This window comes from Phyllobates terribilis, unplaced genomic scaffold (assembly GCF_046119375.1).
Source record: "Phyllobates terribilis strain yellow unplaced genomic scaffold, ASM4611937v1 Scaffold_11__3_contigs__length_659146591, whole genome shotgun sequence".
In the NCBI taxonomy this organism is placed as follows: domain Eukaryota; kingdom Metazoa; phylum Chordata; class Amphibia; order Anura; family Dendrobatidae; genus Phyllobates; species Phyllobates terribilis.
This window is the reverse complement of record NW_027362771.1, coordinates 397,322,708-397,336,301: the sequence shown is the minus strand read 5'-3', so window position 1 is coordinate 397,336,301 and position 13,594 is coordinate 397,322,708. Positions and strand designations below refer to the sequence as shown.

General features: G+C 43.8%; 1 protein-coding gene across 2 annotated transcripts in view; it reads right to left on the bottom strand.

Moving 5' to 3' along the window:
* LOC141166396 (tropomodulin-3-like) overlaps positions 1 to 13,594 on the bottom strand; it is a 65,557-nt gene that overhangs the window by 38,920 nt on the left and 13,043 nt on the right. For both annotated transcript variants that reach the window (XR_012251287.1, XM_073653042.1), the window contains exon 2: positions 2,814 to 3,013. Coding sequence is in view for 1 of the 2 variants with exons in the window: in XM_073653042.1 (XP_073509143.1) it covers positions 2,814 to 2,939 (126 nt within the window). In the remaining variant the exon portion in view is untranslated. The remainder of the gene's footprint in view (positions 1 to 2,813; positions 3,014 to 13,594) is intronic.

Below are 13,594 nucleotides of genomic sequence, written 5' to 3'. Positions count from 1 at the left end.
CCATCTCCTGTGTATGGCGGAGTAGGGAGAAAGCTGTCAGCCGACCACCATCTCATGTGTATGGCGGAGTAGGGAGAAAGCTGTCAGCCGACCACCATCTCATGTGTATGGCGGAGTAGGGAGAAAGCCGTCAGCCGACCACCATCTCATGTGTATGGCGGAGTAGGGAGAAAGCAGTCAGCCGACCACCATCTCATGTGTATGGCGGAGTAGGGAGAAAGCCGTCAGCCGACCACCATCTCATGTGTATGGCGGAGTAGGGAGAAAGCCGTCAGCCGACCACCATCTCATGTGTATGGCGGAGTAGGGAGAAAGCTGTCAGCCGACCACCATCTCATGTGTATGGCGGAGTAGGGAGAAAGCTGTCAGCCGACCACCATCTCATGTGTATGGCGGAGTAGGGAGAAAGCCGTCAGCCGACCACCATCTCATGTGTATGGCGGAGTAGGGAGAAAGCTGTCAGCCGACCACCATCTCATGTGTATGGCCAGCTTTATACAGTCTCGCGTAGCATCAATACTAACGCGAAACCTCATGATCTCACACACTGGAAGATATGGCTGCAGTAAAAGTTATGAGAGTGGAGACCTCTCTATGTGTGAAGTTTATGAAAACAAAAGCCTAATAACCGATGCAATGTAAACCTGAAAAATGGAGCTAAGCTTTAAACTGTTAACGTTTTCACCATATCACTGTGGAGCTGGGATCTCCACAACTTTGGCAGGAAAGCTCCACGTACAAACCCTTGGGAAAGATTACAATGTTCTACAGGAAATGCAGAACAGAAGCCAAACAGACAGTGTTTCACATGCAGGAGCTCTCAAGACATAACCAAACATCTTAAAGAAATGGAAAAGGCAAACCTAATCTAGGGGGATTGATAATTAGATGGGATACTAAATTCAGGAACAAAAGTAAGCTCCTGTGAGAAAAGTCACTTGAGCCAAAAAGTGAATATTAACACATGCTATGTATAACTTTATGAGTGGCCCGTGAATGTAACAAACCTCAAGTTCTGTATAAACAGCAAGAAGCCTGGAAAATCGGGAGAGGTGGGGGAAAAAAAAGAAAAGCTTTCCACACTGTTTGCTCAGCCAACAGATTGCACTCACTTATTATGAGCGGAGAAAATAAAACAAAAGAAAATTAGTACAAGTTTGATGTTGGTTTGTAGCGGATATCAATGGAGATACCAGAAAATGGATGTGTAATGAGGGCGGACCTCTCTGGTACTACTTATGCCAGGAAGGCATTAAATCAGAAACGTCAAAGACAGAACAGATATTCTCTAAATGCACATAAGGGCTAATTTATGAAGCAGCTTATGTCAAAAAGCTTGCACAGTTGGCTGGGACTGGCCTAAAATCACCAAAAATTGCAAAATGTCTGACTACGTCTTGCACAAAAATTTTCTGATATTTCAAACAGTTTTTATGCTCGTCCCAGTCAGCTCCGTGAACTTTTAGAAAAAGGACAGAGATCAGGTGAGTAGTGGTGTGGCCGAGTGCCCCAGACAAATGAATCATAATGTACATCACAAAAGAGTAAGTTACGTCAGGAACATCAATTTCGTGCAGCATACAAAAGCTAAAAGATATGCTAGATTCATTAAGAAGTGCGAGCACACATGGTTCAGTTATAATTTAAGCATTAATTTTAATCCTGGGATCCTGAACTTAATGGGACTCGAGAAGGAAAATCATACAGCCAGAAAGATGATAATTAATAGCTATTGAACCCATTCTACGCCCGGGTGGCAAGCATTTTTATTGGTATATGGTCCCCCATTCTTTTATCCCATCCTGGTGTTTGTGCAGCCCCCCCATCCAATCCTGGCATGCACGGCACCCCTCATGCCCAATCCTGGCATGCATAGTACCCCTTATACCTATCCTGGCATGCATGGCACCCCTCATCCCTATCCTGGTATGCATAGCCCCTATAATCCCTATCCTGGTACGCATGGTACCACCTCATCCCTATCCTGGTATGCATGGTACCTCATCCCTACCCTGGTATGCATGGTACCCCCATCCCTCATCCCTATCACGCTGCACACACACAAAAAAATAAACACATACTCACCTTTCTTCCCTGTGCTCCAGCGTTGTGTCCCGTTCTGCCGGGGGAGGAGTGCGGTGCCTGAGTACGCGCGTGCCCATACCGTGCTGTCACGCGCCATTTTGCTGAAGACATACTGCAAATGTGTCTTCAGTAAAATGGCGGCGCCGGAGAGTGCGCTATGCGCATGCGCTGATTCCGACGCCTCATTCCTGCCCCGGTCTCCGGCCAGAACCGAGGCGCCATGGCAACACTCCTCCCGATCAGGTAAGTATGCAAGTATGGCACCGGAGATTGCGGTATGCGTTCAGTGCCTACTCATACCGCGATCTTCAGCGCCATACACTCCTCTTACCTGTAACGGCTCCATGCGTTCCTCTGTCTGGAGCCAGACTGCGCATTCTGCGTCACACTTGCGCAGTCTATAAAGGCTTCGGACAGAGGGACGCATCTACGATTATATTATAGATAAGGTAATTATCTCTGGATCCAGGAAAATCCCTTACAACACTACCGATTGTACCAGGTCCCAAATCTCATTCAAGGTCTCTCGTCCCCAGTTTACAGTGGAGAGATGGCCACACACACACACACACTTGTCATCCGAGACCCCGAGTTCTGAAGATCCATCATGTTACAGACTGTACGCAGCTTTGTGTGCTACTTCTGCCGTCCTTGAAAATTCTGAAACAATTCAACTAGTAGAATTTGGCTTAGGACAGACAAAATGTCAGATACAAATCTATTCTCACCTCTGGGTCCATCTCTTCCAGGACATTTTCCAGTTGTTTTAGATCAGCTTCCGAGAGGTTTCCAAGCAGTTCATCATCATCCATATCTCTGTACTTGTCCAAATCTTTACGAAAGGCCATAGTCATTGCTTCAGCTACTTGTTGGGTGTACCCAACACCCGACTGCTATTGTATTTCTTCTTAATACTGTTTCTTTAATTCTAGAAAATACAAAACATGAAAATGTAGAAATTTACTTACACTTAAAAATGTTTTGCAAAATACACCTAATATATGTCCAACGTGAAAGAAGAAGACATTATGGAATTTCACATGGACCTTTAACAACTTGGACAGTAATGTGTTGGTTACTACTTGGCATCAGACATGTCTCGAGTTACAAGGCAACCATAACATACTAACTTTCTCTTGCAACAAGCTGGGCATGGTTTCCTTAAGTGACCTCATCTGGCTGCGAGATCTTTAACCTTAAGGGTTATTCTTCTGTTATAAACTGAAGCCAGATCACTATGATAGCCCATCACTTGATGATGGTGAGGGTCAGATTGGACTACCAGTGATCCTGAACATCACTGACCAGGAGAGCTGGTTTAGTGCAGTGTTACCTTCTAGATGTTTCTCTGCATATCCGTGTCCTGGCCACCAGCTGTAAATACAGGTAATATAGCCAGGAATACCATTCTCAAGGTACATAAGGACTAGAGACATGAAATTCTGAAACCTGATCCTTCAGTTTAAAGAAGCACTCCATCAAAGTTTTATCCTCTAAATATATTGCAGTCATCATATTATATAGCACGGTATACTTACAATTGCTCATTTTGCCTTTCTACCCTGCTAATTCTTCTCTTTTCTCTGCTCTATGTAGAAACAGGAAGTCTCTTGTCCCTGCATTTATCATCCCATTCCCCTCTTCAACTCCTGACCCAGCTGCTCCCTCCTCCCCCTGCCAGGGCCTTTTGCAATGACTCATGAGTCATACAGAGAAAATGGACCTCCTGTTTCTACATAGAGCTTAGAAGGATTCACTAGTCAGTTTTTAATCACTTGATGTCATAGAAATAATGTAAAAGAAGATTTAGCCAGGTAGAAAGGCAAAATGAGCAATTGTAATTACACAGTGCTATATATGATGATTGCAATATAATAAGAGAATAACATTTTTTATGGGAGGGCTTTATTAAAAGGGGAGAGAGAATACGCCAGGAGCGTTTCCTGTCCTCTGCCCACTGAAAACTCAAGAACACTCGGTGGAGGTGAGTTAACTGTTAATGTGAAGGGGGGGGGGGGGGGGGGGGGGAGTCGGAAGTGTTCGCTTTTGACCATACAAGGTATATAGGCAGCTTTATAATACAGTCAACAGCAATCTCGTTTTTGTATGTATCTATAAAAGGGGACACAGCACCGTGGTCCCCTGATTTTAAGGATCAATGGGGGGGGGGGGGGGGGGCAGAGATTAGACCTCTACTGGTCATAAACTAATGGCATATCCTAGCGACATGTCCTTACCTTGTAAGATGGCAATGACTTTTTAAAGGGAACATGTCATGGCATACCTTCACTGAGACTAATCCTGCATCAAATACTGTAATCTACGATGGGGAACCGGGAACCTAACAGGTTTCCTTTAAACATCAGTGCGAGATGTGAATTATGGCAAATTTCTTTTCACTACAATTAGCTTTTAAATTCAGGACGTCCAAGTTAAAAAATAAAAGTTAACCATTTCAACAACATGCAATTCCACAACGCAATTTCAGCCTCCTCTCATTGAAAAGTGACAAGCCAAAGCTATTAGTGTTTCACTATCAAACATAGAAAATAAAGGCAGATTATTATCAATGCAAGAAACTTGCTACTCCTTATCTGTAGGAAGCAGCCAGGAAGAAACAATAGCTAAAGAGGGGTTTAATTAGACTTCACAGCTCTCAGTAAACTCCACAGCCATCCTGAGACTGGCGTAATGCACAAAAACTTATTTTTCTGCAGGAATTCACCTTTAAAAATACCAGGACGTCGTCATCTAACACAAACCTTCTTCCAGTAATTATTTTTTTCCCCATAACGTTTCTATAGAACTACAGTAGAGCAAAACTCAAAAGATTTACCCGATTTTTCAGCAGGAGGTATTAGGTCTCATTCACATGACCGTTTTTTTTCTTATGAATGCAGCGCGTTTTCCTGCAGACACTGACATTATATTCTGTGGAGCTTTTCACTTGTCATTTTTTCTTTTGCCAACTGATAGTCAGCCTAAAAAGTGAAATAGAAATTTGTGCGACTTTCATCTAATCTGAGGACCTAACTCACCCACTCAAGTCAATGGGTCTGCAAAAAAAAACAAAAAAACCCCAGCAGACAGACGCCATCCAAGTTGCATGCTAGAGCTGGCCATTTTCACTGACTGGTTGCAAGGAAAAGTTTGGGAAACCTCCAACAAATTTTTTTTTTTTAACATACAAGAAAAATGGATGACACACAGTAAAAACTGTCGCACGTACTATAATGGATGGAAAATTGGATCCAGCACACTTATGGAAATTGGTCCATTTTTTGAGGGTGGGAAAATTCCGCCAAAGACTGACGCAAGTAAGGAACCTGCAATGTTCCAAGTTTCTTTCTAAAGACATAACAATACTGTTCAGTATTAAAATAATGTCTGATAAATAACTGAACCATGAGAGCGAAGGGAGAGTTTCCTCCCACAGAGACCGACATGAAATAGCATCAGCACAATATCAAGAGAAGCCTTTCCTGCAGCTGAAACAAGTACTGGAGCCAAAGACTGGAATGGTGCTCCAGACCCGACTCCACCGGAACAGGGTGGGGAGATATCAGTGATTGCCAAGAGCCTTGAAAAAAGTCAGGCTTATTTTCTCCCAAGTGACCATAATGCCATATACTAATACATATACAATGTATCTGACAAGAAGGATCTTCTATTCACCATGAAGGAACGTCTTACCTGATTATCTCCTGAGTAATCTCCATGCAGTACTGCTGTCTAGAGCCTCATCAGAGAGCAGGTTTCATCCCTGCTGTGGATCTGACCTTTTGCATCGCGTCTCCGTCAAGAGGACCTGACATGTCAGAGATCACCCACTGATTTCAATGGACATCATGTAATGCTTACTTTTCCCAATGATGGCATTGTAGAAGAACTGAACACTTATTGCCAAGTTCACCTGGTGATGAGCAAGAGACTAAAACACGTAGCGTTTTTTATGCGTTTTCGCGGTAAAACGATATGCAATGGCAATTCTGATGTGATGTGCACATGATGCGGAAATATCCGCTCAGGATTGCCATTGCAGAAAAAAACGCAGCAGGTCCACTGACTAACTGAAACACAGCAAATATTTATACCTGCGGTTTTGCTGTATTTCAATTAAAGCCAGTGGGCGTTGAAACGCTGCGGGTGGTACCCAGGTCGGCAGAGGAGGACTACTACTCCCCTCATCCGACCGCCGCTCCCGCTGATAACAGCGAGAGAGGCGTAGCTGAGGGGAGTTGTACTCTCCTCAGCCGAGCTGAGCCGAGTACCACGTGGTGTAAAAAAACAAACAAAAAAACAACACTATACTCACCTGTTCGGCGCCCCCCAGTGTCCTCCCGATGTGTTCAGCCTGGCGGCACACTGCCGGGAGCACATTTGCTCTCTGGAGTGTACTGAAGATCAGCTGAGAGCTCACGTGACCTCACTTTATGTCATCGGTGCTGCGTGGGAACAGGTGAGGGATATGGTTGTTTTTAATTTATGTTTTTTTTTCAGAAGACGAAGGCTTCGGGGACTGAGTACAATAAAAAAAAAAAAATTATAACCGTGTGTTTTTTTATTTAATTAAAATACTTTATTCTGACCGTGTATTTATTGAAAAAGCGGCAACAACTTTACTACGTGGTTATTATAGAATCCCTCCATTACTAACCTGGGCTTCACGTCAGCTGCCAACCGCATTACCCCACTCGCCACCGCTACAGGGCAGTGGGAAGAGCAAAGGCTAAGCGCCAGATTTGACGCATCTTATGGATGCACAATTTCTGGGACTGCTGAGGGGTGGTATTATTAGCCGCAGAGGGGCTAGTATCCATGGCCCCTTCCCTGGCTATTAATATCAGCCCGCAGCTGTCTGTTTAGCCTTTTCTGGTTAGATTTTATAGGGGGACCCCACATCAATTTTTTTCTGGGGTTCCTCTTTAATCTAGCCAGTAAAGGCTAAGCAAACAGCTGTGGGCTTATATGAATAGGCAAGGGAACATTTTTTTGGCTAATGGCCTCTTCCCCGGCTACTAGTATCAGCCCCCAGCAGTCGGCTTTCCCTCTGCTGGTTATAAAAATGACACGGGAGCACACGCCATTTTTTTTACTTTAGGCTCTGTGCCCACGATCCGGAAGTAGCAGCGCTTTGGACCCATATTTTTGCTGCGTCCAATACATTGCACTCTATTGAACGCAGGTAAATCCACATGTGTTCACTGAACCATGCAGATTTACCGCATTCAATACTTTCTAGTGGTCAAATATCTGTTGCAGAGACTAGTGACTCCGCAAGAGAATTTGACATGCCGCGGTCCTGAAAGACGCGCCGCATGTCCGTGGGTGATCCGCAGCCTCAGATGCACGCATAGTGTACATGGGATTTCTCGAGAGCCCATCCACTATACTGTAACATCTGGATGCTGCGGGTCTGACGCTGTATAAACACGCAGCTTCAAACCTGCAGCGGCTCCTGATCGAGGGCACGTGCCCAAACTCACCTGCTAGTCTCCGCTGCAGACTTTGACCGATTGAAGGGTTATTATATGCGGTGGATTCACATGTACCAACAAAAGTGCGGCATTAGAACACAGCGCTTTGTACGCAGCAAAAATATGCTGCGTCCAAAGCGCGGCTTGTTGCTGTTTCAGGGGAAGTAGCGGCTAACAAAACAGTTGTGAGCTGTTAAGGCCCCGTCACACATAACGAGATCGCTAGCGAGATCGCTAATGAGTCACGGTTTTTGTGACGCAATAGCGACCTCGCTAGCGATCTCGTCATGTGTGACAGGTAGCAACGATCAGGCCCCTGCTGTGAGATCGCTGATCGTTACAAAGCTTCCTGGACCATTCCTGGGTCGTTGCTCTACCGCTGGGCAGTGTGCATCGCTGTATTTGACACCTTATCAACGACCTCGTTAGCGATTCAGAACAGACATGTAGGCGTGCATAAATTGGACTTTTCTGCTCTCCTCGTTTCCGATTGGTGGTCGCTACTGCGTCCTTGTTTTTTTTTCAGATCCCACCAGCGTTCTCCGGCTGTGACTCTACTTTGAAGAAATCAGGCATCTTTAGCAAGGTAAGTATTGTTTGGGGTCTCAAATGAGTTTCCATTTTTAAAGGACACGAAGTAGAGATCCCATATGACCGGAGACGCAGTGTTAAACCAAGGCCACCCAATCAGAATGTAGTAGCGTTCTCCAATTGAAGATGAGGGGGGCGCGGAAAAGTAATTTTATGTACGCCTTTCTGACACAGTACAGTTCCTATCAAGGTGTGGATCGTTGAAATAGCTGCTGTGTGAAAGCGTCCCAACGACCGCCGAGATCGTTGGTTAGATCGCTGGGGTGGCCGAGATCGTTGGGAAGTTCTGCATGTTTGACATCTCCCCAGCGATCCCAAAACCGTGACGCAATAACGATCTCGCTAGCGATCTCGTTATGTGTGACAGGGCCTTTCATAACGGGCAGAGACCATGTTTGCCTGGGTAAATGGGATTAGTTGACAGCTAGCTCTTTTGTTTGGTGATGACAAGGTGTCAATCAGACCCTTTCATCAACAAACTTAATTAAAGTAAAGTCTTAAATAAACACACACAGTGTAAAAACTTTATTTAAAATACAACAGACATTCTTTAATAATTTAAATGAACCAATATACTCACACCAGTTCTGACGGTAATCCAAGGGTTTAAGCAAAGTCCCAGCAAATAACTCTATTTAGCTCCAAAAAGCATTCATTGATGTACAAAAACACATCAAAAACCGTGGCAAAAACAGGTTTTCCACAGCGTTTTTCCTGCCAAGGAGATGCAGAAATGCTGCGGAAATTTCTGCTTCAAATCCTGAACGTGCGCACCTAGCCAAAAATAGATGGTCCAAAGTAGAAACCTCCTCCTTTGTACTAGACCAGTGATCAGCAACAGGAAACCAATAAGATTCCTAAATAAGGTTTCAGTATTTTACTGGTCCAATGTGCTATCTAACAATGGAAAGCTGCCCATTCATAAAAGATGAATGACAATTTTGTCAGGATCTGGTGGCCATCTAATGTTTATGGGGGTGTCCTGAATCTTCCCTGAAGCTAGAGGAAAGAAGGATAACGTTGGATTTCAGCAAGCCCAACTCTTTCTCACGAGCTATAAGCTGCCGCCAGAGATTTAAGGAAGATACTTATTCCTTGACCAAGTTGATTGTTTTTAGGGGCTTCAGTAGGGATAGCTGTCAAGTTAGCAGTTGTATGCCCAAACCAAATGTTCTTGCATTACTATCAATAATATACTTTTTAACATGTATAAAAAAACCTGCGCTGAATCCTTGAAGTGCATTTACACTGGCCAATTATTGAGAACGAGTGTACCAAGAACGCCCATTACCAGGTGAAACGATTTTTAACCTTGCTTAAAAAAATCATTGCTCTTGGCAGCACGTAAGCCTTTGTAAACAGGACATATGCTGCCTAGAAAAATGACAATACGCTCGATCTGTGTGCAAAGAAGAATGGTCGGCCTCTCTAAACAGGCCAATAAATAACCGCTGTTTGGCTTCTATGTAATAAGTGGGCAGTTATGTTACGTCCGCAGGTCGGTCAGTCTGAACATTCCCTGAAGTCCCCCTTACACCTTAGATGGCTGTCAGCTAAACAATGGTTTGGTTGTCAGCTATCTAGGCCGTCCCTCCCATACACAGGTGTGCTCGCTCCGCCGATCGCTCCCGTTTTCTCTATGAGGGAGCCGCTGATGGAAACTTGTGAAGGCAGCTTATCTCTGGGAGAAAAAAGGATCAGCAGTCTGAAAGCTGATATGCCGGGTTCCTTAACTTACCCAAAACTCATCTACCTGGAGACCCCACATACATCAGACAGTCTGCCGAACCAGTCGATGGCGGCAGGCTTGACTAGTCTAATGAGCATGGGGTGGGCTTTACAACTATTTTTCAAAGATTTAAACTTTTATCTATTCTCTGGCAATCAGGTAAGAAAGGGAAAAGGAGAAAGGCAGTTTTCTAAATAGCACTGTGTTCACATTCACCTTTATCACTCAGAGCATTGGTGACATGGACAATAGCTGTCCTGAAAACATAACGCAGGTGGTAGACCTCTCCCTGGGAATCCGCCTGTCTACACTTGTAGAGGTGTTTATACATAGATCAGGGTGTATTGTTATTGCGGTTCAAAGTCTCAATCACTTCTAAGAACAACGGGTGCCACAAACTAACATACCGCAGAGTACTTGGAGCATGTTTCTTCCATACTCTTCTGCCACAGGGTAGATTGCACGGTCACGAGAAGTTTCTATTCCCGTCTGAATACCATTAGTCCTGCTGTCCTTAATAAATACACAAACGCTTTTATTTTACATTTTGTAGATGGGATGAAGCTCACCAGAGAACAGCACAGCTGATCGAAAGCGGACATGTTGTATCACAGGCATAATGTGAATGCTACGACTATAGGTTGTACATGGCACAGGTCTCCACACGCCATTACTACGTTACCACGCTTTGATCACCGATTCATTCGGTGCCTGTTAAGCTCTATGGAAGCATGCACATCTATGCTAAGCCATTGTATTAGAACCAGTCCAGGTCTTTAAAATTGATGGCTTCCCCTTGGGACATTACATTAAACATACATCCATATTCGTTATTCGATACATCAATATTAGTTTGGTTAGCTGACTCTTACCATGATGGTTTATCAGCTCTTTGAAGCGGTTATAGCTCTCCAACATCCCCTTCAATGCTTAATGGGAACAGCTACGTACTTTTAATATTGGCTATGTTTTGTATTACACTTCTCTAATGCTTCATCTCATTGTGGTGAATGGGACTGAGCAGTAATACCATCGCTAACAATAAAAGTACTGAGCTCTGAGTTAGAGATCAGTGTAAACAATTAGGGGGTCCCTTCAAGCTGATTTGCAGGTGGACTGAGGGTCCAGCCGGCCATACAATGGTTCGGCCGATGGCCATCTCAGCCAACTCTTCCACACATGACTGCTCGTTAAGCCGAGCTCCTGTGTTCCCAGTGAGAAAGCCGCCAGCTGACATGTTGGCTGGCAACTTATTTCTGGAAGAACAATGCAATCGGCGGTCCAAAATTGAACATGAGCAATTAACATATCTCACGACCATAAGTTGGCCGTTGCCCTATACACAGACTATTGGCCTAACCTGTCGATATCAGTGGGTTCAGCTGATATTGGTCTAATTGTGTAGACTAAGACTGATCTAAAATCTGGAAAACAACTTTTAATTTTGCAAGATTTCGAAATTACGCAGTTACACAGAATAATATCCCATCCATAGATGTGCTTACAGTACACTTCATCTCTCTCCTATTTAATACAGAGCTTTTTTTCCCTGTTAAAAAAACTGCACTGAGATGGTGGTAAAACAGCAAGACAAGACTTAATCTACCAGGACAAAGCAGGAAACTTTTTTTCAAAGTTTATTTTTACGGGAAAAAATATCGCAGCTTTCTCTGGACTGTATCCGACTGTGCCATTGGCATGAATACAGCTCCTGTTCATATAGTCATCTAGTTCATATTTCTAATAAAAGAAGACATGAAGCATTTCAGCAAGAAAGAAGAAATGTTAAAATGGTCAGGAACTGAATTTCCTTAGAAAATTACAAGCGCCTTATTCTTAGAGCCCTCACATCTTGTACCCAAATGACAGGGGCAATAAACAAGTACAATGTCCACAATTAGGAAAGAAAGTGGGTAAGTGCCCATAGAAATCAGTTCGGTTTCTGCAGTCATTGTGTTCTTTGCTCCTGAATACTAATGACGTCTAGAATCAGGTTGATTGCCCTGAGCAACACATTCACTAGCAAACCCTCCTAGTCAAAGAGAGGAATTTCCATAAGAGTAATGAAAGTTGCATGTAACAAATCATGTTGCCAGTTACGGTTTCAGAAGTCAATGGTTACATCAGAAGTAGTCCATATAACTCATGGCCATAAAAAAGATCCCTTTACAGTCTGATCCCAGGTCTTTAAAACACAGATGTAGCTGGCTTAGCCACTTCCATTACCTTTAAAGAGTAACTAAACCATATAGATTTTTTTGTCCAGTATGGAAAAAATGCAAATCACTGAGATTTGTCATCATTTCTCTCTAAAAAAAAAAAATTGCATGTAAGTGGCTTCCACAGCCCTTCATCCTCCAGTCTATTTGCCTTCCTTTAGCCATACTGATATCAGGATGTACTCCTTACAGATGATGGCAGTGAGGGGTCAGCTCAGCACCTGGGTCTCACACAAATCTATTTCATGGTGGGTTTCTGGACCTGAACTTACAGCTTTATAGGAGTCTGTAGGCCAAATCTGAGACACACAGTCTGAGCATTGTGGTCTATATTCTGACAGTGAAATACGGTCATGTGGACCCGGCCTAACTCTGGGAACAGGCCTGCTGCAGGAAATTATTCTGCCAAGCACAACACTCGGAGGAAAAGACAGTTGTTGACCCTTTTACTGCCATCATCCGTACTCCAAATACTAAACAAGCCCTTTAACGTCACCATGTCCTACCTACTAAAAAGTTTGTTCTATTTTCCATCGGTCTGTCTTCAAAATACAATGGCACTCAGTTGATATCACAGAGCTGGGTTGTATCTGATCACACATTTCTGATACAAAGAAATGTCAACTATACAAAAACACAGATCAAGTACGGCATGGCCAGACAGGATCCAGCAAAGTGGGAAACATTTCCTTTTTAAAAACCTCACAATATATGCAAATGAAGCAGTATGAAGCTATGGTGCACCCCCAGAAGAGCATGGACGACACTTGGCATGTCCGGGTGTGCACTATGACTGGGCAGGGAATCCGCAGGAAAACTCTGAAGCCAGTGCCCTAAGCAGCACACCTTAATGTGTGGAAGCGAGGAGTGTGGTGATCTATGCAGGCGCTAGATTTCCTGGCTCGCGCCTGACGACAGATACATTGAGCCATCACACAGTTTTGTTATGTGCTCTGGGAGGAACAATGAACTTAACACCTCATTTGCATAATGCAAAAATCGTGGATTTGTCCAGATTCAGGCAATAGATAGCAGATATGAAGATACCAATAAGTTTATCTTTCACTAACCTAAATGTCCATATAAATGATTTTGAGGGTGGGGATTGATTATGCTGACAGATTCCATTTAAGGTCATGTTCAGACTTATACAGTGCTAAATGCCAAGCTCTACATTGGGGTTTCCGTAGAATTAGAAGGCAAGGACAGCAGGAAATATATTACTTAATTGCTTACTTCTATAACCGAAGAAGAAGTGAATAGCATAAAAATAGTTTACCCAAACTAACCGGTCTTGAAGAAGAGCCATGCTTTCTCAATAGCTCTCCACTCACACTCATCCATGAACCCTTGGCTATGTGCCCACGATGCAGAAAATTTCTGCAGCATTTCTGCATCTCCCTGGCAGAAAAAAACGCATGCAGATTGTGCATGCGTTTTTCCTGCAGAATACATGCGGATCCACATGCGGGTTCACATGCGTTTCCGCATGC